Raw genomic sequence first — 24,390 nt, 5'->3', positions numbered from 1 at the left:
CTCGGTCTCTCCTTCCTTAAGTGGGCCCTGGGCATGCAGGTTCAGGATCTTAAAGGCAAGTAGAGAGGCAGCAAAGCCGGAGGGAGAACAGGAAAGGGGGGAGCTGACAGGCTCGCACTAACTTGCAGGAAGGCATGACTGGGGTCAACTCTGAGTTACCTGGTCTTGCTCTTGATCCTAGGCCACCAATGAAGTCTCTGGAAACAGAATGAGATAGGGGCCGTTAGGAATGTTCTACCTCATGACAAACAGTTATTGAAAGTTGTGTTGTATTCAGTAAAGAGAGAAATCAACGTTTTGAAGTCATGATAGGTCCTGTGCTAGATACCAGTAGTGGAGAGAAACCACCTTCACAGTCTTGGAGCTTCTGAGATTGCTTTTTAGGCAGCAGAAAATCCATTAATTTTTCTGAGGACAAACCATTAGCCACAAGAATGGACAGCCATTTGTAACTTCAAAATAGCACAGATCCACTACAAACAGAAGCCACCGCTTTTCCTGGGCATTTGCTGGGCCCACAGGCAAACAGATGGTAGAAAAGATGCAGCGCCTGAGGGAATTCCAGACGGTGGCACACGGAATGCTTATGACCTATGGGGAGCTGTGATGCTGGATGCCGGCATTCCCACGCTAGCTCAGGCTGGCCACTGGATGATTTATCACGGGGAGAAATTTCAGACATACTTCCTGGTGAGAAGACAGCATATCGGAGATGCTACCTGACAAAAGTTTTTTTAATGGGCACAGACAGTTCCTAAAGCTGGTGACAGCGCCTCAGAAGCTGAAAGTACTCTAAAGGTCATGGCTCTAGCTGTCCTCGGATGCAGCGTGACCTGGTGGACACAGCTGGTAAGCCCGAAGAGACTGACGTGGTGTGGTGAGTGTCAGCCTAGATCTCCAGCCACAGCAGTCAGTGGGAAGGCAGAGGGTGCAGCTCAGCTCTGCGGTTTGTAAAATAGATTTTACTCTGCATTGGTGAAAGCACAGTGTGAATTGGTTTGGTAATTACTTTGTCAGAAAAGCTTGAATTACTTGGATAATTATTTTGTCATTAAAGTCCTGGCCATGAAAGAGATAATGCCCTAGAATTCTCTCTCAAAGAAATCCTTTAAATACATCATATGAAACGGGAAGCTTGGCTTACAATACTAAGAACATGTCATTTGAGGTTACTGCAGCCATGACATACAAGGTAAATAGAATCTTCCGACATTATGACCATGACAGGCATGACAGGGGAAGTGAGGGAGGTTGGGCTCTTGTGCTTAGTCAAGGTGTTCATCCGTGGCAATGTGAACAGAGTTGGTATCTTGGTCAGGAGTTGGTGCTAGGTTCCTGACCTTCCCTTCAGACTGTATTGATGGCTGAGAGCAAACAAGTAACCATCTTATAATTGCCATAGAAAAGGGAGGGTACTTCCCGATGGCACAGTACAGCTTTTTGCTGTCGTGTTGCTAGGAAGATTGCTGGATCGTGACCCTGGCAGAGAGGCCAGGTGGATTCTGGTGAGCAGTGATCACGCATACATATTCAATAGAAGCAAAATGAGACTCAGATTATGAATGAGAAGTGGAAGCAGAATGGGAGCAAGCAAATAGTGAGCTGGCCCTTAGAAAGGAAGGACTGTGGGTTCTGAAGCAATCTGGGGGTCCTTCTGGTCCCATCTGTGATGCCGGATGATCAGAAACCTCTGCAGCCATCTCTCTCTCTCCAAGTATTGGAGTCAGAAACACACCCTCTAGTAAAACTATGCTCACAAAGACGATATTCACTGCAGGATTCTCTGACACTGCAAACATCCGATGTTTCGGAGCAGCCAGCCAGCTACACCCTGTTGCCTTGGCAACAGAAGGCAAGTAGGCATGGAGAAATCTTGTTGCCTAAGCAACAGAATTTAAAAAAAAAAAAAAGTGGGCCTTAAACTACAAGCTACACTATAAATTAATTCAAGGAGGTGAATAAGATTTCCGTCCTTTACGGTAAGAAACTCGGAAATTGCAGTGAGAAAACGCATTAATTTTCTAATGAACAAGCGTGCAACAAGCATCTGTGGATCGGCACTGTATGCAATACACTGTACCAGAGAGTAAAGGAAATGCCCACATACCGTTCAGCCTGAGCCTGGCATACCAAAATAACTGACCATCCCATGAGCAGGCAGATGCTCTTATTTGTTTTGAGATGGGGTTCTCAATATATTGTCCAGTGTACTGGCTGAATTTGTGTGTAAACTTGACACAAGAGTCTTCAGAGAGGAAGGAGTCTCAGTTGAGGAAACGCCTTCTTGAGATCCAGCTGGAAGGCATTTTCTCAATTAGTGATCTATAGGGGAGGGCCCAGCTCATGGTGGGTGGTGCCATCCCTGGGCTGGGGGTCCCGGGTTCTGTAAGAAAGCAGGGTGAGCAAGCCAGAAAGCAGCACCCCTCCGTGGCCTCTGCATCAGCTCCTGCCTCCAGGATCCTGCCCTGTTTGAGCTCCTGTCCTGACTGCCTTTAGTTATGAACAGCAATGTGGAAGTGTAAGCCGAATAACCTCTTTCCTCCCCAACTTGCTCGTTGGTCATGGCGTTTCATTGCAACAACAGAAGCCTTAACTCAGAGACCAGGTTGGTCTTGAACTCATGGTTTCCATGGGTCTTCCTGCTTCTGTCTGAGGCGATCAAATATGAGAATCTCTTGTCTATGCTTTCTCTCTGTTATGTTCAGCCACAGCCACGCCTGGATTCTCAATTCCAAAAGTATGCTTAGGGCAGACACGTGTGTCCCTGTGGCATCAGCTTACCCCAGACCAAGATGGTTCCTGAAGAAATACCCAGGATCCCCTCGTCACCATGACACTAGCTCATGGTGGATACAGAAAAGCCAAAACCTCGACAGGGCTGACTTTTCCTCTTATTTTCAACTCTAGTGTGCAGTGTCTTGATCTTCTTGTATGTTTAAATTTATCATTTGATTTCTACATATTTTATTAACTCATATTTCACATTAATACACCAAGAAGTCAAGGAAAATCCTAAACAAATTAAATAAAAAAAAAAACTTCAGTTTTATTTAATGCCTTGCAGATAACTAGAAATTATGCTATAAAGTGTCTCACTTTAATTCAGAGAAGCCGGTAGAGTCACCTGGGAAGAAGCAAAGAACGTTTTCCCTTTCTTTCCTTCTGTTTTGTACAAAGTGCGGGCTGTTCGCTGTCCTTGTCCCCGACTGCCCTGTGTCAGGCCACACACTCTACACCGTGTATGCCTGCAGTGAAGACAGCCTGTCTTCTGTGTCACTGTTCTTCTCAGTGGCTTGTCACACAGCATGTCCCGCCCATGTGACACGGCTACAGAAAGAGGCCTTGAGGTCGGTCTTCAGCCGTCTCGGAGCACAGTTTGAGAAGCAGCAGCCTCAGAGTCCTGGCTGCTTGTCATGGTCACAGACTCATAACTATGTGGTAGACAGTACTCCACGGAGTCTGTCTGTCTGCTTCTGGTTTAACGTCTATGGGCTAACTCTATTTTAGATACCATGTCACAAAAATATTTAACTCATTTCTAGATTTTAAAAAAAGAAATCCCCTCACCTTGGGAGAAGGTTGAAGGGGAGGGGAGAGGCAGGGAGGGGAGTAGAGAAAAATGTAGAGCACAATAAAAATCGATAATAAATAAATAAATTCCCTCAAGATTTCAAATATGTAACATGCTTTTTGCTATTTCCGAAGGGTTGATGCAAATAGAACTATTACAAATGAGGGAAATTCCCATAGATCCTTCTAGAAATCAAGGCTAGAATTATTTGGCACTTTCAAGATGTCTGAATTTATCTGGTAGAAACTTCCGTTTTTATGTAAAACCCTCTTAACATACATCCATAGTTGTATGTGAGAATTTGCTGGCATGGCCACTTGGGTGTGCTTCAGCATTAAGGATGCTGGCCTCTGCTGCCTGCTCCTCTTCCCCAGCCCTCTCCTGGTTGCCTCTGGATGAGAGTTTTCCAAATCTAGGCCATCCTCTGTGCGGTGGCCTAGAATATCTTCTCATAAACACGCCCCTCCTCTCTATTTGATGATCTTAATTGCATGGTCCTCTCTTTACAGACAGAAATCCAGGGATGTGCCCCTCCCCCACACTTCTCTGGTGTCATTTCCTTCCTATTAATCACCATTGATTGTGTCCTCCCTGTAGGCTGCCTCTCTGTAGGCACACCCCAACGTTGTGTTGATGATGCCAGGAGGCTCTTTCCCATCCGTTAACTGTCCCGGCCACTCCTCACATTCTGCAGCTCTTCCTGCCTCTAGATCTCCAAGATTACCACAGCCAGCCTTTGAGGTTTCAGCCATCCTCACCAGGTGACACAGACAACTGATGTCCCCTAATAATTTCTCCTTTCTCTTAAAAGTGTGTGTGTGTGTGCGCGCGCGCGTGTGTGTGCGTGTGTGTGTGTGTGTGTGTGTGTGTGTGTGTGTGTATCATCTTTTTAAGATGGACGTGATTGTATAAAGGAGTTCTGTCAAATATGTCTGTGTAGAAGTCTAGGCTGGATTTTTAGAAGGACGGGTGTGTCCCCAATCCCCTTCCCTCCTTTTGCCCAATTTGCCATGGGGCTGAGTCTCATACCCATGTTTGAAGAACACAGAGCCTCAGGTGACCTCACTGAGCATGGCTAGTCCATTGCCTTGGCCCAGGTTATGCTCAGAAAGATGAGCTGTTTGGCTGTTACAGAACTAGAAAAAGGCAGACACACAGGGGTCCAGGCTGAAGCTTAGCACTCTCCAGCATGTTAAACTGCTAAGGCTCTGGGGAAGAACAGTTTCTATGTCCAGTGACTTCTGCCAGTCATGGAGTAACTTAGCCCCAAGTGGCTTAGCTTCTGCCTTAGACTAAAACCACTTCCAGGTACACTGTGCCTCAAAACAGACATACCTGGCCTGTGAGTGCCTTTCTCTTCCTGAAGCACTGAAACTTCTCTTTAAAATGCCTAAAACAAGAAAACAGAAACAACTGTAAGTTATGGCTCCAGAAACTGTGGCTTTCATTGTTGTCACACAATGTTTCCTGGGCTGGAGAGGGAGTCCAGGTCCCGTGTGTTCCGGGACCAGTGCTCAGCCCGCAGGCTATGTCGCGCCTTTAGCAACCCTTTTCTGAGCTGCTGAGGCTCTATTATCTTGGCAGTCACCCTTCACTGTAACTACCATTTTTCTTCCTCAAAGTACTAGCTCAAATAGAATGTTAAAAATTACTATGCACTTGGTCTGTTTGTTCTTCCACAGATGAACAACCATTTGCTACTAAATACACCAGCATTTTGGTGTCATTTCAGCCTCAAGCCTTTGTACAGACATCTCCACGCCAGGGTTTTCTCTCTCTTCTGCCTCCCCACCACTCATCTCCAGCGTTGTGGCTAGGGATAAACACCACCATCCTCATCACCGACCAATGACATGCTTCTAGAATTTTGCTACGCATTTACATGCACGAAGCATTTCTCCTGCACGGTGTCCATCATTCTCCAACTACAAATCAAGGCACTTTGTCTCTCTAGAACACCAGAGCAAAGAATCGGCCATGGTGATTGTTCCTGAAAATCTGCAAGGTCTAGTCAGTGTCTGGATGGAGCCATTGGGTATAGAAAAGGCAAGTGACGTGGCTAAATCCTTGGCGCTCCCCCGTGTATCTTTGGCAAAGCTGTTTTCTCTCTTATCTCCTGGGGTTTTCACAGCATAATCATTGAGCAGACAAAATTATTTATACTTCATTTATTTTAAAGTCCTCTAGTTAGCAAATTTAAATCCAGTTAACATACTCTTCTGTGAGATTTATCTTTTTCTCCATTTCTAACTGAACATTTCTTTCAGCTGCACGTCTGCCAAGTTGATTTGATCGTATTTTTCCTTACAGTCTTTAAATTCTGTCTAGATATAGCATCTTCTTTTCTTTCCTGTTCCTCAATATATTTTAAAAATTTTTGTTATTATTTCAATCTAAGTTTAATATTGGGCTGGATTTATACATCAATGTTTTTCATAGTCCTAAACACTGAAGGTACTTATTTTAGTTAGATGTGATAAATATACAATTGTGGTGCTCGGTTTTACTCATTAACTTGATGTATTCTAGGGTCCCCTGGGAAGGGAATGTCAGTGAGGACTGCCTTAGATCAAGTTGGCCTGTTGGCAGGCTTGTAAGGGGTTTTCTTAATTAGGTTAACTGGGGTGGGCAGCACCGTTCTCCGGATTTGGTCCTGGATGTACGAGTACAAAAAATGGTCTAAACACAAGAAGCATGCGTGCCTTCACCTTGTTCTGCTCTCATATGTGACTATTCTAAGTTCTTGCCTCCTTGCTCCCAGCTGCAAAGGATGATACCCTAGAACTGGTAGCTAATAATAATAATAATAAATAAAAAACTTCCTCCTCTAAGTGGCTTCTGCTGGTGTTTCATCACAGTGACAGAAATAGAACTAAGATAATGAGCGGGAATAAGGTTGCATAAAAGTTTATTACACCATGGCTAATTCCTCCCAGAATCCCTAGTCCCACTAACCCACAGACTGATGCACACCCATCATTCCTAATGGCTGTCTGCACCCTAGTCATTTAGCTCCTCAGTGACAACTGCCTTGGGTCCTCACAATGAAAATGCACTCCTTGCCTGGTGTCTGACCTCCGATTGTCCGCAAGAGTGCCGCCCTGAGATAGCAGCCACAGACTCCGTTTACCCCGTTCCCCCGTTCCCCCGTTCCCCCGTTCCCAGTGACGAACTTGTCCGGCGAGCTTACTGAATGTAGACTCCTTTAGAGGGCTGGAACTGGAGCTGCTACAGTTGTCCAAGATGTCCAGCTCGTCATCCAGCTCAGAATACACATCTGCACACAGAGATGAAGCGGGTGAGCCTGGAAGTGGAAGGACCCCAGGCCATTCCCGCCCTCCCCTTGCACGCCAGCCGACTTGCCTTTCTCCACCCCTTCCAGGTGGAAGGCATCCTCGGATAGTGCCTCCTCACAGGGCCTGTCCTCCTCCTTCCCACACTGCATGGCAGCGGCTTGGAAGCCCTCGCCGGGCAGCTCTGTGCTCTCAGAGAGCTCACTCTTCAGGCTGGCTGCCCCGCTGCTGCTGCTGCTCAGGCTCGCCTTTTCAAAGGTTTCCTGAAAAGAGAATTTTGAGCCATCAGCACCTCATCCTCTCTTTTCTCTGCAGGACACAGCACTTGTTGCAATGCCCATGTAAATGTCTAAGATGCCATTGCAAACACTTGATGCAGAAGGGACACCAGTAATTCCACCCGGGCACCCACCACTGGACCCATTTTATCCACACACACCAAAAAGTAAATCTAAAATCAACCATCTGACAAAAGAGACTAGAGGCACGGATGCTCACACCAAAGGCCTGTGACAACTGATGACCTAAGTATGTCTCTAAGGAACAGAACCCAGATGCCAATCTACCAGAAATTTCTCTCTTTTGAGTCTCTTCCCAAATATTTGCAGTGGTAGCTGCTCAGGACCATACCAGTTAAGAAAGAATTTCTCCAAGAAACGTGAATATCGGACAAAGCCAGACCGTGAGGAAGGAGCAGCAATACCCCCTACAAGATAAGGGATCACGGTGAGGAGGACTCTGTCACTCAAGTCCCCAGTCACTCTGCTTTTCTCTTGAAGAACTAGACACACTGCTCCAGAATATCCCAAGAGGATGAAAATCTGTGAGACCACACCCAAGTCATTCATCTGGCTCGGGTCTCAACATTCTGTAACGCTGTGTAATAAACTGTATGTAACATGTTTCTCGAGTTCAACAAAAATAAAAATGTTTAAGGGCACCAAAGGCTGGCAGTTTAGGGTTGTCAAAGAAGAAGACACTGAAGAAGGAACTTCCCAAGTAACTCACAATGCCAAAGACATACACCAGAGTGGAGAGTGGCTTAGGCTACATGGCTGAAGACCGCTAGCAGAGCGAGGTTAGGAACCAGGGGCCAAAGGGGGAAGCTACAAACGAGGATGGCTCCAGGCAAAAGAGCAAGAAGGACAAATGCTGTGATGGACAGACAGACAGACAGACGGACGGACGGATGGACAGACATTAGAGAGAGAAGCCCTCGAGTGACCTGGCAGGCTCTGTTCTCCTAAGCCCATCTCCCCTTCTTTACTAAGATGCTTACTGTGGAACAAGCCTTGGGAGGCTGGTATGCGTTTGCCCATTTATTTTCACAGATTTTCTTCCAACTCAAGCAGCCCTAAGGGGCTCCAGGAACATGTTGCCCAGAATCCAGGGGAGGCACAATTTAAAGGTGAAGAAAACTTAAGATCTCTTGGTACATGAGTCAATAAATCATGACAGCATTCATGTGTGTATGTCTTCTAAGCAGATCTAGACACTGCAAACTGCCTGCCCAGTTTCCCCAGGGATCTTTTCCATATTCTTTCCTCGGGCTTACCAACTTTCATTTCGTTGGAGTTAATAAGCAGCTAAAGAAACACGCTTTTAATTTGATTTTCTGTAACTAGTCTTCTATCCAATGTCCAGTCTGCTCTGAGGAGCCTGGGTAAATTCCTCCATCTTGGGCCTTGCCTGCTGGTCTATCTTAGACGGGGATGTTTAGAATAGTCTCTGCAGAGTCAAATGTGCTACCTAGAAACTTGATACAAAAGTGATTTCTAACATCTCTGGTCTGCCCATATCTAGTTCCTATACGTATCATTCAAAACCCAGTATTTTACTCAACATTTTCTGTGCTGGCCTCTTTTTCCTCCTAAACAAATACACAGCATTGGGCTTCTTCTAAGTTTCCTCAGCTGCTTTTAGTAGAAACTTCCCTTTTGGCTTTGTGCCATGTCAGTTTAAATGAGCTGTCATCTCCTATTGTATGGAAAGGCCACACTTGGTATTTGAATCCCTTCTAAGGACTCTACCCAATTATGTGGCAATGCTGAAGAGGTTTGTGGGTGTAGATGAAGGACAACGTTCTTGCATAGCATTACTGAGGTACTGGTGATAAAGGAAGGACATTGGTTAATTATAATAAAGAAACTGCCTTGGCCCATTTTATTGGTTAGAACATAGGTGGGTGGAGTAAACAGAAGAGAATGCTGGGAGAAAGAAGCTTAGTCGAGGAGTCGCCATGATTCTCCCACTCCAGACAGACGCAGGTTAAGATCTTCTCTCGTAAGCCACCTCGTGGGCTACACAGATTATTAGAAATGGGTTAGATTAATATGTAAGAGCTAGCCAATAAGAGGCTACAGATAATGGGCCAGGCAGTGTTTAAAAGAATACAGTTTCCGTGTAATTATTTCAGGGGATTACCTAGCCATGTGGGCGGCCAGGTGCCGGGGACGCAGCCCCGCCGCTCATATCTCTTCATACCGGGTCCCATCCACAACTCCATAAGACACACTGAGATGTTTTCTTCCTGCATCAATGCGTTATATGTGAGTATCTGCAAGGCTTTCACCAATGGTTTCATCTGTGTTAAGAATGGGCATGGATAACAAACCATAACTGGAAACTTTAAATTCGGTGAGCGGCTCAGCAGGCAAAGGCTTTGCCAAGCCTGATGATCTGACTTCAGTCCCTGGATTCCGCCAGGTGGAGGGAGAGAAGGGGTTCTCACAAGCTGCCTCTGACCTTCACACATGGGCGTGGCATGTGCATATGTGCACACCATTTTAAAAGAGACTTTGCTTTGAGCAACAGAAGATTAGAGTGAGGCCTTGAGTTCTGAGTCAGGTGATTCCAGACTTAATGAGGATTGGCTCGTTCGGGAGCAGCTGGACTATAAACCAGTCACTTAGAGTTAACAGAATTGTGGCTATGAATCCTGATGAAAGAGAATCCCCAGTATTAGAGGGATGCCCTTTCAGAACCTACATAAGCTGGAAGATATGGTAGGAAGGCAGACTTATTTTGATTTAAAAATCTGTTGCTATATTGAGCTGAAGCTTCATGTGTATCTCTTTGTATCTATTCTTTCCCCCTCACTACAGAACACACAGCCCCTGTTGGGTCAAATGTTGTGTCAGGAGAGTAGAATGGTCTTCAAAAGAAATAATAAATGCTCCATAAATTTGGCTGAATAAGTGAAATTAAAGATGGAGCAAAATATTGGAAAGCTATGCCCAATGTTACAACAAAGCTTAAAAACAAAATCTGCACTAGGATCTTTTATAGAAACTTACAAACCCATTCTAAGGCAGTCAGAAGGTGGTTCCTATCCAGGCAACAGACGAGAAGCCATCATTTCCAAGAGTCAAGGTTTTAAAAAGGAAAAGAAAAGGCAAAACTCCAAAAGAAAAATTAAAGAAAGAGCTACAGAAAACTTAAAAAAGGGTTAACTAGGATCCCCACAATAAAGTAGCAGTTCTCCCCAGCTGCCCATAGTTGCTGACACTGAGCTGGGTCCATCCATAAACTCTTTAAGACACTGGAGAAAGAAGCTGACAAAGAAACTAGAAAATGAAAAATGCTTTATGCTCATAGATGAGCAGTATTAACATTGTGTGGAAAGCAATATTAATTAATGAAAAATAGTGTATAGATTCAACTCAATCTCCACTAAATTTCAATGGCATTTGTCACTGGACTAGAAAAAAAAAAAAAAAAACCCAAGAATCCATTTGGAAACTGAAGGACCATGAAAAGACAAAGTCATTACAGGCCAAAAACAAAAGTAGTAGTGGAGGTATTACAGTGCCTGACTTCAAATTATATTATATAATCATAATGACCCAAACAGCACAGTATTGCTGTAAGAATAGACAAGCAAACTGAAAGACTAGACCAGAGGAGCCAGGAATGAAGACAGCTCCAGCCTTAATCTTAGACCAAGTTATCAAAAAAANAAAAAAAAAAAAAAAAAAAAAAAAAAAAAAAAAAAAAAAAAAAAAAAAACTGGGGGAGAGATTCTTGAAAAAATTATGCCAGGAAATTGGTTATCAACATACAGAAGAACAAAAGATTCAAGTCTCTCCGCCTGCACAAAAATGAATTCAAAATAGATTGAAGACTTTAATCTAAAACCTGAAACACCAACACCGCTAAGGGACACATAGAGACAACACTTCAAGGTGTGTGCATAAGCCAAGATCTCGTGAAAAGAATTCTAACAGCTCAGGGAGCAACTGCAAGACCTGGTCGGTGGGGTGACAGGAAACGAAAGGGCTTTCTCACAGCAAGGGAGGCTGTGAACAGAATGAAGAGACAGGCTACAAAGCAGGCCCAAATGTTCACCAGATAAACCTCAGATGGGGGATAATGCCACATACTTCAGAATGTAAAGACCAAGATAACTAATCTTCCAGTAAATAAATAAGCCGGCAAATTAACCCAACGGTTTCCCAGAGGAAGAATATAATAGGTCCAATCAACACTGAAGTGTTCTACGTCCTTGACGGTTGGCCAATGCAGACTAAGATGCTTGTTGCATGAGGACGCCACACATCAGCTGGAATGGCTTCCCTGAGGAAGACAAATGATAAACTCTGGGGAAGATGTGGGGAAAGAGGAGCCTTCACCCTTGCTGGTGGGGATGTGTCTGTTGTTTTGTTTCTTGCCACTATAAAGTTTACAGTATCAATACCAGTATAAAAAATATGCAGACACACACACACACACACACACACGTACAAGACACCTCAAAAACCAAAAGCAGAAATTCCATACAACCCAGCTATACCTTTGTGGGACCCAAAAGTCTCTATATCGGCCCACAGCGTTACTTGAACAGCCATGCTTGTAGCTACACTGTTCACAACAACAGGGAAGTGGAACCAGGGAAATGTCTGTGCACTGACGACAGGACAATGAAAATCCCATACATGCGAACTCATCCGCCATAAAGAAAAATGAAATTGTGACATTTGCATGAAAATATCTGGAACTGGAAACTGTCTGAAGATAAATATCTTAGACCCCCCCCCAGAAAAGTAAAATATCACGTTTCTCTCATACGTGGATCCTGGACTCAATGTTTTGTGTTTGTGTTTTTGCTTAGGGATCGACAGGTCATGTAACTTGAGAGGTGACAGTAAGAAAGAGAAAGGAAGTCTTAAAGCAGGGTTGGGGAGAGAAAAAATAGAGAACGACAGAATAAATATATGTGAAGAGGAAGAAGGAGGTGGGGCAGCATGAGGAGGAGAATGGATAAGGCCAGGGTGAGAGAGGAGGAGGAGGAGAAACAAAATATGAGATGCAGTGAGGATATCATGGTGAACCCATTACCTTGTATAGTAATCTAAAAGACAAAATACCATAAAAAAAAAAAAAAGCCAGCACTGAAATCCAGTAGCCCCACACCATCGAAACCAAAGCTGACGAAGAGCGGCAAAGTTGGAGGACTTATACAGCCCAAGCTCAAAACTAATAAGACAAATGCACACACCGAGACAGAGCATCAGTCAGGAAGAAAGTAGACCCACAGGCTCCCCTGGGAGCGACAGCAATATTCTATGCCCTGGAAACTTCTGAGAGACCAAACAACATCACATGGGAAAAAAAAATGCATTCCTTCATCTTAAACGGTCCACAGGTTTATCTTTGAAGGCGAGGTGAATATGCACAACTCATTTTTGAAAAAGTGTCAACTTTATATAGTCAAGACAGAATGATAATCGGCCAATGAATAGGTAAACAGATCAATGAAGCCAAACAGAACTCAGAAATAGTCATTCACTTGTATCAAATGATTTCTCAGAAAGTTGAAATTTTCAAAACTGTGAGGAGAGTTGCATAGTGATACCTTCATTATTCTGTGCATGAAACAAAATTAAAATGAGTCATTGATCTAGATATAAAATCTAGAGGCATTTAAACATATGGATATAATAACAAATATATGGATATAAAATGTTTTCAAAATAAGAAAGTTTATTTTTTCAACCATGAGGTAGACAAAAATTTTTACTCATATGTAGAAATCATTAACAACCAGGTAAATAAAAACAAAAAAAAATAAGTGGTCTTCATCAAAATTATAATTTTTCTGTGCTTCAAAAAATAAGAAGAAGAAAATGGGCAGGTCATGGGCTATGAATTTTTATAAAAATTTTATAAATTTTTCCTTAGCAAAAAATTAGTATTAAAATACATTAAAAAGTAAAACTAAAAAAAACTAGAAATCTAGCAAAAGAATGAGCAAAATATTTGAACAGACACCTAACACATACACAGACATGCACATTCACAGACACATCACCAGACAACACGCACAAGTCAGAGCCTGGCAGTGCCGCCTGCCTAAAAAATACAAACTAAGCCCACAGAGGACCCATGGCTAAAGCAAGAATAAATACATCAGACACCAAAGACAGACACTGGCAGAGTTACAGCTGGAATGACTGCCCTACTTACTGTTCCATTGCTGTGACAAACACCATGGCCAAGGCAGCTTCCAGCAGAGTTGAGAAGGTTAGAGTCCCTGATGGGGGAGCAGAGGCCTGGCAGCGGCAGAAACAGACCAGAGCCCACATTTTGATCCACATGTCGCAGGAGGAGAGCACACTGGGAAGGGCATGAGTCCTCTGAAACTTCAAACCAACCCTGGCCAATGACACACCCTCTTCGGCAAAGCCACGCCTCATGATTCTCCCCTTATAACCACCGATTATGTCTGAGACTTAGGCTGGTGTTTTATTCAGACCACCATATTCTGCATCCCGCTCTAAAGTGTTAAACAGTATTATTCTGGGAAGCTAGAAGTATCTTTTGTAGTAAACCATACAATGACTTAGGACCGGAAGTCTACTTCTAAGTATTGCCTAAAAGAAATAGACACACATCTATACAATGTCTCGTCTGATAAAGTTTGTAGCAGTTTGGCTTAATATTCCAGTTTTGGAAATAAGCATTCAGCATCACAACAATAAAATGTGGCAGATATTTAATCCACACACATAAGTACTCTATGTATAAAGCATAGTGTGTATCTAATATACCACGTATTTCACTATATAAATAAAAAATTAATATTCTAGAAAAATAATGGGAGTTGTGACACAACTTTGTAATTAAAACTAATATACGTGAGATGGAAGACTCTTACAGACATGGCTAGAATCCATATGTTACATGTATATGCAGTCACCATTGACCTCCAGCCCCAGACCCAGGTAGGAGTCGTCTTAGGTGATGTGTGGGAGCTTTCGCGGGGATGTACACAGAATTGTTTGGGTGATGATTGCTTATGTCAAAAGTCATTAAGTTCAGCACTTAAACATAACACCATGAATATGTAAATTCTGCTGCTTTTAAAAGGGGGCATTTGCAAGGCCTATGAGAGAATTGTATTTATTTGGGGAGAGTGGAGCTGGGAAAACACTGTTGTTCCTTAAAACCTAATAAGCAAAGAACATTTCCCAAAAGCTGAGATGTCCTGATTTCTGATATTTGTTTTCATATATCATTGCTTGTTGCATTTTTTGGATCTCAAGAGAAAATTGTCAGGAGTTAACCAGACTATAAAAGTAAAATCATTCACCAAAATACTGTCCCTTTAATATACGATATTTTCTGCATGGCTTATTTTCATCTCTTAGCGGAGAGTTGTAGGCACAAGCTTTTAGCAGCAGGCTCAGCATTTGTGAATGGCATATGGTACAATCAAAACAAGGCAAAATGGATAAATAAATAGACACTTAAAATCCAAGTGCACACACATGCACGCACACACGCGCACACACACACAAAAGAGCATCCGGATGCTTACATCCTCTTCAAATGTAAGCACCCAACTGTAAAGATATCAAACCTCTTGTCAATAAAGTTTTCTGAGAATATGGAACAATATTCCCATCATGACCCGAGTTTGTGAAAGACTGGTGAATGTAAAAACGACCTTTGCTACTAAGTAGTCCGTCAGCTGCTGTTCTCCAAGGACAGAATTTAACATGACGCTCTGTGGGATGGATTGAAGCTGTCTGACAATATCACATTACCATAAACATCTTTTATTCACTGAGAGCTGAAACCATCTAGGATCATTTAATCATCTTAACTATAAAGTAAATGGCCCAAATCAAGTGTATGGATTTGCTTTGTGAATGGCAATTTTGGTGGGTGTGGGAAGGGAGGCTGAGAGGGAGACCAACCGTTGATAGGGTGGATGGAGCTGATCGAGTCTGTGGACAAGCCTTTTATGCACGGCTGTGCTCCTCCCAAGCAAGCAGGACCTGTCTACAGTGGACGGCAGCCGCAGTTCCAGCCCGGTCCTTTCACTACCATCTTATGATAGCCTGGTCTGTCCTCTTGGGCACAGAAGGCAGTTCTTCCCAACTCTGCTGGTGTAGGCCTGTGCTGCACCGAGCAGTCAGAATCCTTAGTGACCACACTTTAAAATCCCACTTCATCCAAAGTCAAGGTGGTAAGCAAAAATTACCGCCTACTACATGTTCCCCTAGCATGTGTCCTGGTGGTTCCTGGTCTCTGGTAGGTAGATAGTACAGAGTTGGCAACCTGGCTGGAATATTGGCTTTTAGTGCCAGGCTGGGAATGCTTAGGCTTCACACCCTGTGGACTGGAAAGCTAGTTTCTCAGCCTCTCTAGAAACAGACAAGTGTCAGTCAGACCTTCCTGTGTAAGTCAAGCTAAAGACTCCCTTCTATAATACATAAACATGCTATTAGTTGTCTTCCGCATGTTCCTCTATAAACCCTGCCCAATTACGTCATGAGGCTTACTACAGCTGTGTGCCTATTAGCCATAGGGGGATATTTGGTTGAGGTGAGGTGAGGCTCGGTTCAGACAAGTCAGTTGAAGTCTGTGCTTGTGCCGTATAGTGAGGCATGTTGCCGTCTTAGAATGGCTTATGCACAACCCTATCCTAAAGCTCTTATACTCCAAAACCAAATTCTGATGCAGCAACCACAGAGTCAAAGAAAGTGGGTGAATGATGCCCGGATATAGAACAGGCTGCGCCAGATGGAGGCGGCTATATAAGAGAGGAATGAGAAAATGCTGCATCTCCAGGTAGACAGGAGACAGCGCAGAGACTGGTTAGCTGCGAGAGACCCTGACTTTGCTTCTCTCGGCTGCTCCAGCACAGCTGGACACCAAGACTTGAGTTGGGTGTTAGTGGAAATACAGAAAGAGTTAAGGAAAGTCAGGTTGCAGTCAGGGGTAGCAGGGCACTTCAGAGCAGCTCCATGCCCACCACGATGCTACACATCACAGAGCTGCTCTGGGCATTTATCAAAGACCCGTGAAGGCAGAGGCCTAATATCACTGCTGCCTACAATACTGACTGGCACCTAGGGTGGGTACTTGTCAGATAGCTGAATGGCAGGCACCTGGGGTGAGAGAGGGGGAAGAATGGGAGGTACCTGAGTTGGCGGGACTGAAACGGTGCCTTCTATTCCCAGTGAGATCCCCATGACATATGTGTGGCATCAGTGAGTTTGGGGATGCCACCAAAGAAGACATAATCAAGTCTCAGAAGGGAGCAGAAATAGTGACCCCCATGCTGGAGATGAGGCTTCATGGATCATGTCCCCAAAACAGAGAAACAGGTTCACAGGGGGCCACACCAGGCAGCCAGAGGGCCCTGCCTTCCTACTGGCATAAGCCTGCCTCAGCCTCCTCCTGTACCCAGCTGCCATCTTGGCAAGAAGAGATAGAGAACAGAACTCTCAAAATGGAAATGACATGTTCAGGTTCTCAGAAACAGACGCAAGCAACAGTGGCTGTATCTACCTGAAGGCGTAAGTCACGAACAAGGCCACACCAGTTTGGAGTTATGATTAATAGGGTGTTATTTATTTAAAGGGGAAAACTTACAGATCACCGTCCCAGACAACAGCCATCTGCACAACCAGGAAGGGAGTCTAGTCTCCGGCTTAGCAGGAAGTGAAAAGAGCGAGCAGAGGAAATAGCCGCTTTTTTAAAGGGAGAGAGACCACGCCCCAATGGGCTGGTATCACAGCAGCTATTGGTTGGAGGGGCGGAAGGACCTCCCGCAACATCTACCTGTGGCTGCAACAAGCAGGGCTGGAGTTCAAAATCGAGAGGCAAGCTGGGCGGTGGTAGCACACGTCTTTGATCCTAGCACTTGGGAGGCAGAGGCAGGCGGATCTTTGTGAGTTCGAGGCCAACCTGGTCTACAAGAGCTAGTTCCAGGACAGGCATCGAAGGTACAGAGAAATCCTGACTCAAAATACAAAAAAAAAAAAAAAAGAGGCAAATCTGCATGCCTAACTTCTACCCAAACTCCTACAAAGTACAACAAAATGTCACAGTCACTAATATGCTTTCCGCGCAAACATGACACCCTGAATTCGGATCCCCAGCACCCACACTCAAAGCTGAGCCCAACGTCCTGCACACCTGCAACCCCAGCACTGATGCCTGCTTCCTGTTTGGAGGGGAAGAACCAAAGTCTTCTTAACAATGCCCACGTGGATATGCTGTCTCAGATCTAAGATGGCACCCGCAGGGTGATGGTTGTGGGCTCAGTGCATTGTCAGAACGGTGCCAGAGCACTCCAAACAAGAGGTGACTGTTACAGTCTCCGAAATACCCCGTTTCCCGCTCACTGTCAGACATCTAAGTAACACCTGTGCCTTATTCTAATCTAGTTAATCCCCATCCTAACAGGCTCCTTGTACCAGTTCTCATTTGCAATTTCGGGAGTTAAGGGGAATGCCTTGCTTCGCTTTGGCAGTAGGTAACTGCAGGACCCGGCAGAAATGTAGTTAGATCATGAAGCTTCCTTGGCCCTTTTGAAATACAGATTTGTCCTCATCTTTCGCAGCAGCTTATTATGAAAACATCCATAATTAGGCATAAGCTAAAGTATGAGAATAAATAGCTCGTGCTCCCCCGCCCCGGGAGGGAAGTCTGTGGTGTTTCCTGTTTTGTCAGCTAGCCTACTCATCTGCAGTGTTCCAACACTGACCACAGACCTCCTTCCAGCTGTGAGGAGCTGGAGCAGCTCACTGCTTCCGCTTCCCTTTGGCGCTCCTTCTCAGTGAGTTGGGTGGCTGCTCTGAGACACTGTCCTCATACTTGGAACAATCAAAACATTGCTTAAGGAAAGCAGAGACGATGTAGAGCATAGGTGGATATAATAATGGGGAGGGCAAAGGGACACGCGTGACTGGAAAGCACGAAGGAGGCTATTGGGGGAACTTGATGGGCACCAGGGGGTAACGGAACAAAGAGAAGTGAGGGAAAAGAACCAACAAAAAAAAAAAGAGAGAGAGAGAGAGAATTTAGAAGCGCCATCAGAAAACTCAATTATGCATATGCTAATTGAAAATTTTTAATTAAAGCAGAATAAAAACAGCAAATAAAGAAGTCAATGGAAAGATAATAATTATAAAAATTAGTGCCCCCATTGAGAGTAAAGCAGGCTGGCTGCTTTTTTTCTTTTGATAAGGTGTACTATATTGTTCTTGTTGGTTCCTTGATAAAGCTGTGTTTTCCTCTTAGTATTTGATTGATTTTAAAAGGCTAAGATTATTAGTATGCTGAAGGTAGTAGGAGAGAAATTTCATGATCTTAAGGCAGTCACGGAAGCTTGGGGTGACATCAACTATCTCTCGATGGTCCATAAAGATGGAGCACTTCCTGCAGCACTCAGTGAATGTGCTGATCCACACGACGGCCATGCATTGCTTTACTGCAGAACCGCCACTTGGGGAAGCCAGCAGCAGCATAGAACCCACCCTTCTAACACAGGCGCTGCGCATTTGATAGAGCTGACGCATCTTCAACTGTATGCCTCATAGCCAGGACATGCGCCAAGGCAAACTTCATTTCTTCTTTCCTTTTAAATTGTCTGTGTGGATGAGGACAGGTATGCACGCGTGTTCATGTGTGTGGAAGCTAGAGAACAACCTCAGGTAATTCCTTTTCTTTTATTAATGTATTGTTTGTGTGGGTATGTGTAAACACATGCGTGTGTGTGCCCACACGTGCATGCCACGGTATGCGTGTGGAGGTCACTTCCCTCCTCCTACCATTTGTGTCCTAGGATCCCCAGTCATCACGCTGGGTGTGAAGCACCTTTACCTACTGAATCTCAGTGGCCCCATCGTACTTTTTGACGCAGGGTCTCTCATAGGACTGGAGTTGAGCAAGCAGGCTAGCCTGGCTGGACATGAGTCCCAGTGGTTCACCTTTCTCCACATTATCAATGTTGGGATTGCAATCATTTGCCACGGTACCTGCAGTTTTATCTAATTCTCTTTGAACTCACACATCCCTTCCAGAAATGAGTGGGGAGGCTCATGAGTAAACAACTGGGGGAGTAAATAACTCCCAAATAGCAAGACGTTCCTGAAGCTACAAGATTTCCAGGGGCCTTCCCGAGATGCCAGGAGCAGTGAAAAATGGCTACGCTATGGGGCACAGGAAAGAGGAAACTTTCCCACTACCTGCAAGTCACACAAAGAACTCCGAGGGAGCAGCTGTCATGAGTTGTCACCCGTGTTGGGGTGGACCCTTTGAGGATACGGGGGCATGTGAATCAGGCCTGCATTTCTGACTACCGCCTCGTAAGTAAACACGTTAGTTTGCCTCGTCAGCATCTGGTGGAATGGTTGCACTCTGCTCTGCTCTGGATACCCCATCTGGAGTGCATAGACACTGCTGACTTCTCTCCAGGAAGTCACTCAGCAGTATCGAGACTAACCTCGGATCCTCAAGCTAACCAGGTAAGCACTTACTGACTTATCACTTATTGATGTCTCTCCAGTCTTGTTATCCCTTGTAAAATAATTTTTTGAACATTTAAATTAATTATTTATTATTTTTATGTGGGTGTGGTGGGGAGGTTGCTTGCCTATATGTTTGTGTACCATATGAAGACCGCACTCACAGAGACCAGAGTGGAGCCTTGGTCTGGAACTACAGATGGCTGTGAGCCACTGTGTGGGTGCTGGGAATTGAACCGTGGTCCTCTGAGAGAGCAGCCAGGTGCTCTTGACTGATGAGCCATTGCCCCAGTGCCCTCTCTCCTTTGTTAGCTATAAGTCCTGGGTATTTTGTCTTTCCAGCAGAAAACGTGCTTCTGGAATGCTGTGTAAAAAGAAAGTACTGCCTACAGCAGGTCACAAGGGTGGGCCAATTTAGAGAACGCTTACATCACAGATCTACAGTGCCCTCAAGATGAAATTCTTCAAAATGACATTATTCTTACAGTTAATGAAAGAATTACTATCCTCCTAATACTTAAATAAGCCCAATATTTCAACCAACTGTACTCTGACTTTTGAAGTTGTGTTGTAGATTTGAACACATTAAATTTTTAATTCCAATAGTCCCCGAAGCTGGTAAATACTTCTTCAAACCCCCTTCCTTTGACTTCACCGATCGCCCTGCTTTACTGTCCGCGGCCTGGGAGTCTGCACCCAATCACGCACACATGAGAGTCAAATTGTGCAACACAGGGGACGTGCTGAGGTGATCTGAGAAGGGCGAGGCGTGGGAAGTAGATGGGACAGAACAACACAGATCAGCTCTGAGTAGCCCGAGTGTTGCAGCTGGAGGCTGTGTGTTTGCTGATGTGCTGGAGAGTTCCACCGATACAGTTTGATAGCTTAGAGATGATCATAAATATAGAACATGATCCTTCTCAAGGTGTTTTTCTGAAGATAAGAGGATTTCTCTTGTTCGACTTTAAACGAGTCCCTGCCACTTCCACATGAGCTCAAGAAAAATGACCCTTTCCTACCCACCTGGGAACAGGCTGAGAGCTTTGCAGGACAGAAATTAATACCAGGCTTCAAGCTTTTACTCCAATAGATAGAAACAGCTAAATCTCCTGCATCTTAAACTATTAAAATATATAATGTGCACGGAAGGGTGTGCTCATACGCAGCCTGATTTGATGAAGTCAGGTGGCAAATAACAAGCAAGGTGAGCCCTGCTCCCAGCGTGGGGCTCAATGAGAGCCACGGCTCCAGCTTATACCCTCCTAACCTCAGAAAGCCAACATAGATCAGACTTGAAGTCACGGCTAGGCTCAGCAGTTAAAGGAATGAGGATGAGTCTTCCCCCCAAAACGAAAACACTGACTACTCAACTTTAAGATTCGCGAGTACCTTGAGACAAACTCACTCTACAGCAGTGTTTGTTTGTCTTCTCCCCAGAACAGGAGTCTTAGAAACCCCGTTACTCCAGGAGTCAGAGGGGTCGCTCCTCTGAGACTGACTCTGCCTCATTTCCTCACAGAGAGTGAGTCTTTGGGATGGTGGGAAGGAATCAATGACCAGACAGATGACCAAGAATGAGCCTTATGGTCCTGTCGCCTAGCGCCCCACCCTCAGGACAGGGGCAGCACTTCCAAGTGCATGCTGAAGGGTGTCTGAGGCAGTCAGCGCCCTGCCAAGGTCCAGGAAAGGGAACTGGAACAGAGCAAAAGCATCGCTTGCCACCACGAGCCCAAGAAAAAGTTCTAGAATCCTCCACGTTATGCCAAGACAGTTTTTTTTTTTTTCTGGGAAGGAAACCTCTAAAGTCTTCAGATTTGAACTTCCAATGAGATCATGACACAGGCAGCAAGCAGAGGGACTACACAGACCAGTAAGTAAAACGGAAAGACAAACGTTATTTTCTTCTCTGAACAAATGTGCGTGTTTATCCTAAAGTGCAGCAAGATGATGAAGGGAAAGAAATAAATATTCCTAAGCACTAGGTGCCACACACAGAGACCATTCGCTTAACATGGGGGCTTCCTGAGACTGTTTCCTGATGCTCTCAGTTCACAGTAGACAGTACCTCGTGGGTAGGTTCTTTGGAAGGTTAGTAATTCTGAATTATTGGAATTTATTTGTGGGATATAATAATGGATACAAATATGTAACTATATGATGGTGAAATGTTTTGCAATTTTATTATTTTCCTTATTTTGGGCAATTTTTCCTTAAGACAAACATGAAGATCTTCAGACAGACTATTAGGAGGCCTCATATGGGACCAAGAGGTTTCTAGTTACCTGGGACAGCAGAGCCAGTTCATGGTTACACGTGACCGCATTCCTGTTGGCTTCCATAAAGTATCTCTGTGTGCGCCTCCGCTCCCTTTCCAGTTTCTTCTCCAGGGCCAGCTGGGATGTGGATAAGTTGTCCAAATACTTCATCATAACATCTGAGATCATGGAGCTAACTTCTACGATGTCTGGACGGGCTTCTGCGTCAGGAGTGAGGCAGCTGAGGGGAGACAAGGTGAGTGTAACAAGGGTCATTGCTGGGATGGCATGGGGGGAGGGGAGGTCAGCACAACCGAGCGGTCATCATAGCATCTACACCCAAGAGCAGGGACAGGACGCAGCTCAGAGTCCAGTACTTTACAAAAGAAACTTGAGGCCCAGGGGGAGGGGGGCAGATTCAGGGTTTTGCACCTGGGCTCATAGCTCAGGACTGTAAGCTGGCCATGAATCTCCCAGGGCTCAATGAGAATGAAGGAAGTGGTCCTCTTCTCCTGCATGTTTGATTGACTTTTGCAATTACAGCCAGACAAACAGGGCATCTCTGAGGCAAGTAAAAGAAGGAAAGTTTCTGGGAGGTCACAACTTTTGGACCATGTTCTGCCAACATTAACACAGTAAGATTAGTCTGCATCTTACAAAGCGCAGCAAACACAAATTACAGGCCAATGACTTAGAGGTGTGAGGTAGATTTTTACAGTGTCAAAAGTAGAATTCCACTGTTCAGGAGCCTGAATCAGGAAGACCACGAGTTTGAGGCTAACCTGGGTTATAGTACCGTAAAAAGGAAAAAAAAAATGTAATTTTTAATGTACTTTTATTCTTTTAAGATTATCACTTATTTGGGCATACAAAAGAACCACTCACAAACTGAGAGGCTGAGCTAAAATGAGAAGAAGATGTGTAGAAGCTCATGAACTATAAAGCTGGGCGCATTTTGGTCTTTTCTTGCAATCGACTATTAGCTTTGCTTTTAAGGCCAACAGAGCTGTTTATACTCATTGTGTTTGATTATTTTCATTTACTGGGTCTTATTGACATGGGTCTTAAACTAATATGCTGGGTTTTGCTTCTGACAACAGAACTTCAGGGACACGGGGATGATGTAAGTTGGGATACACTGTTATAGGCACTCTTTATTGGAATATTGTTGTGAGGAGCTGCGGGCCGCTCCAGCTCCCGGCCGCCAGCTAGCTCTAGCTTATGCCCCGAAATAATTACACGGAAACTGTATTCTTTTAAACACTGCCTGGTCCGTTATCTGTAGCCTCTTACTGGCTAACTCTTACATATTAATCTAACCCATTTCTAATAATCTGTGTAGCCCCACGAGGTGCGCTTACCAGGAAAGATCTTAACCTGTGTCTGTCTGGAGTGGGAGAATCATGGCGACTCCTCGACTAAGCTTCTTTCTCCCAGCATTCTGTTCTGTTTACTCCACCTACCTAAGGGTTGGCCTATCAAGGGGCCTAGGCAGTTTCTTTATTAATAAGAAATCACTCCCACATCAGACTATGTCTAAACAGCCCTCTCAAATTTTCTTAAGAAATTTTGCTTGAGTAACTTGACACATTTGGTGCTAATGTTTCTGCGGTTTCGAGGCAGGGACTATCATCAGGCACACTGCTGGGAGCATGGTTCCCATTTCATCTACAGACTGCCAGCAGGCCATTCACACAGCGTGGCGTCAACACCAAGATCACTGCACGGTTGGCATTTCTGTTTATCAACTATCACATGATGGGATTTTAACACTCTAATTCAGTGCTATACTGGAAACTTCTTGAGAGGAAAAGGGCGTGTCCCCTCCACGAGGATCTCAGCATTTAAGATGAATCTGGCTCCCGAGGAGGGTTCGGTAAATGAGAAAATGAATCAGTAAGTGAACGAACATGGTTTTTTTTTTTTAATTTTAATTATTTTTTTGTGTTGTTCACATCATGTATCTTTTTTCTTATTATTATTTTTTTAATTTATTTATTAAAAATTTCTGACTCTTCTTAATATTTAAAGAGTTAACCCGTCCTTAACCAAGATATCTGGACACAGGCCTGTGGACCTCCAGACACACACTAGCAGAGGTTTTCAGGCAGCTCCACTGTTTGCATGGGTATTTAAGATATATTTTTCAGAGACACATGTATGATTCCCTAATCAAAGAAGCATAAAATCACGCTCTGTGGAGAAAGAATATTTGGAATAGCGCTCTCTTTCGCCAACTCTGTGCTCCAGTCAGAGACGAGATGCAAACAACCACAGTGATGGTGTCCGGCTACCTTCAGTTCATATTTTATGAAACAGAATTGAAGCGGGGTGAGCATGTGATGATCCCTTTGTCCTCACAGCTCACGGCTGACTTAACTCCATAAGCATCATGTCGGCTTGGACAAAAAGCAGCAGGCAGCTCATGCAGCTAGGCAGGGGGCAAAACTCCCACCCTTGGAGTAGTTAGTGCATAAAAGGAAATATCCCTCCCCGGAAAAGAAAAG

At 44.5% G+C, this 24,390-nt stretch overlaps 1 protein-coding gene across 2 annotated transcripts in view; it reads right to left on the bottom strand.

Annotated features, from left to right (window-relative positions):
- The window catches only part of Nek10 (NIMA related kinase 10), a 167,890-nt gene that overhangs the window by 30,963 nt on the left and 112,537 nt on the right, over positions 1 to 24,390 (bottom strand). For both annotated transcript variants that reach the window (XM_050160509.1, XM_050160508.1), the window contains exons 26-30: positions 21,911 to 22,124; positions 6,935 to 7,127; positions 6,762 to 6,848; positions 4,907 to 4,961; positions 160 to 197 (exon numbers count right to left, since the gene is read on the bottom strand). In XM_050160509.1, coding sequence (XP_050016466.1) covers positions 160 to 197; positions 4,907 to 4,961; positions 6,762 to 6,848; positions 6,935 to 7,127; positions 21,911 to 22,124 — 587 coding nt within the window. The remainder of the gene's footprint in view (positions 1 to 159; positions 198 to 4,906; positions 4,962 to 6,761; positions 6,849 to 6,934; positions 7,128 to 21,910; positions 22,125 to 24,390) is intronic.

This window comes from Alexandromys fortis, unplaced genomic scaffold (genome assembly GCF_014885135.2).
Source record: "Alexandromys fortis isolate MF-2015 unplaced genomic scaffold, M_Fortis_MF-2015_v1.1 scaffold_116, whole genome shotgun sequence".
Taxonomy (NCBI): Eukaryota; Metazoa; Chordata; class Mammalia; order Rodentia; family Cricetidae; genus Alexandromys; species Alexandromys fortis.
Note: the sequence above shows the minus strand (reverse complement) of the source record. Positions and strands in the feature narration are given on the sequence as shown.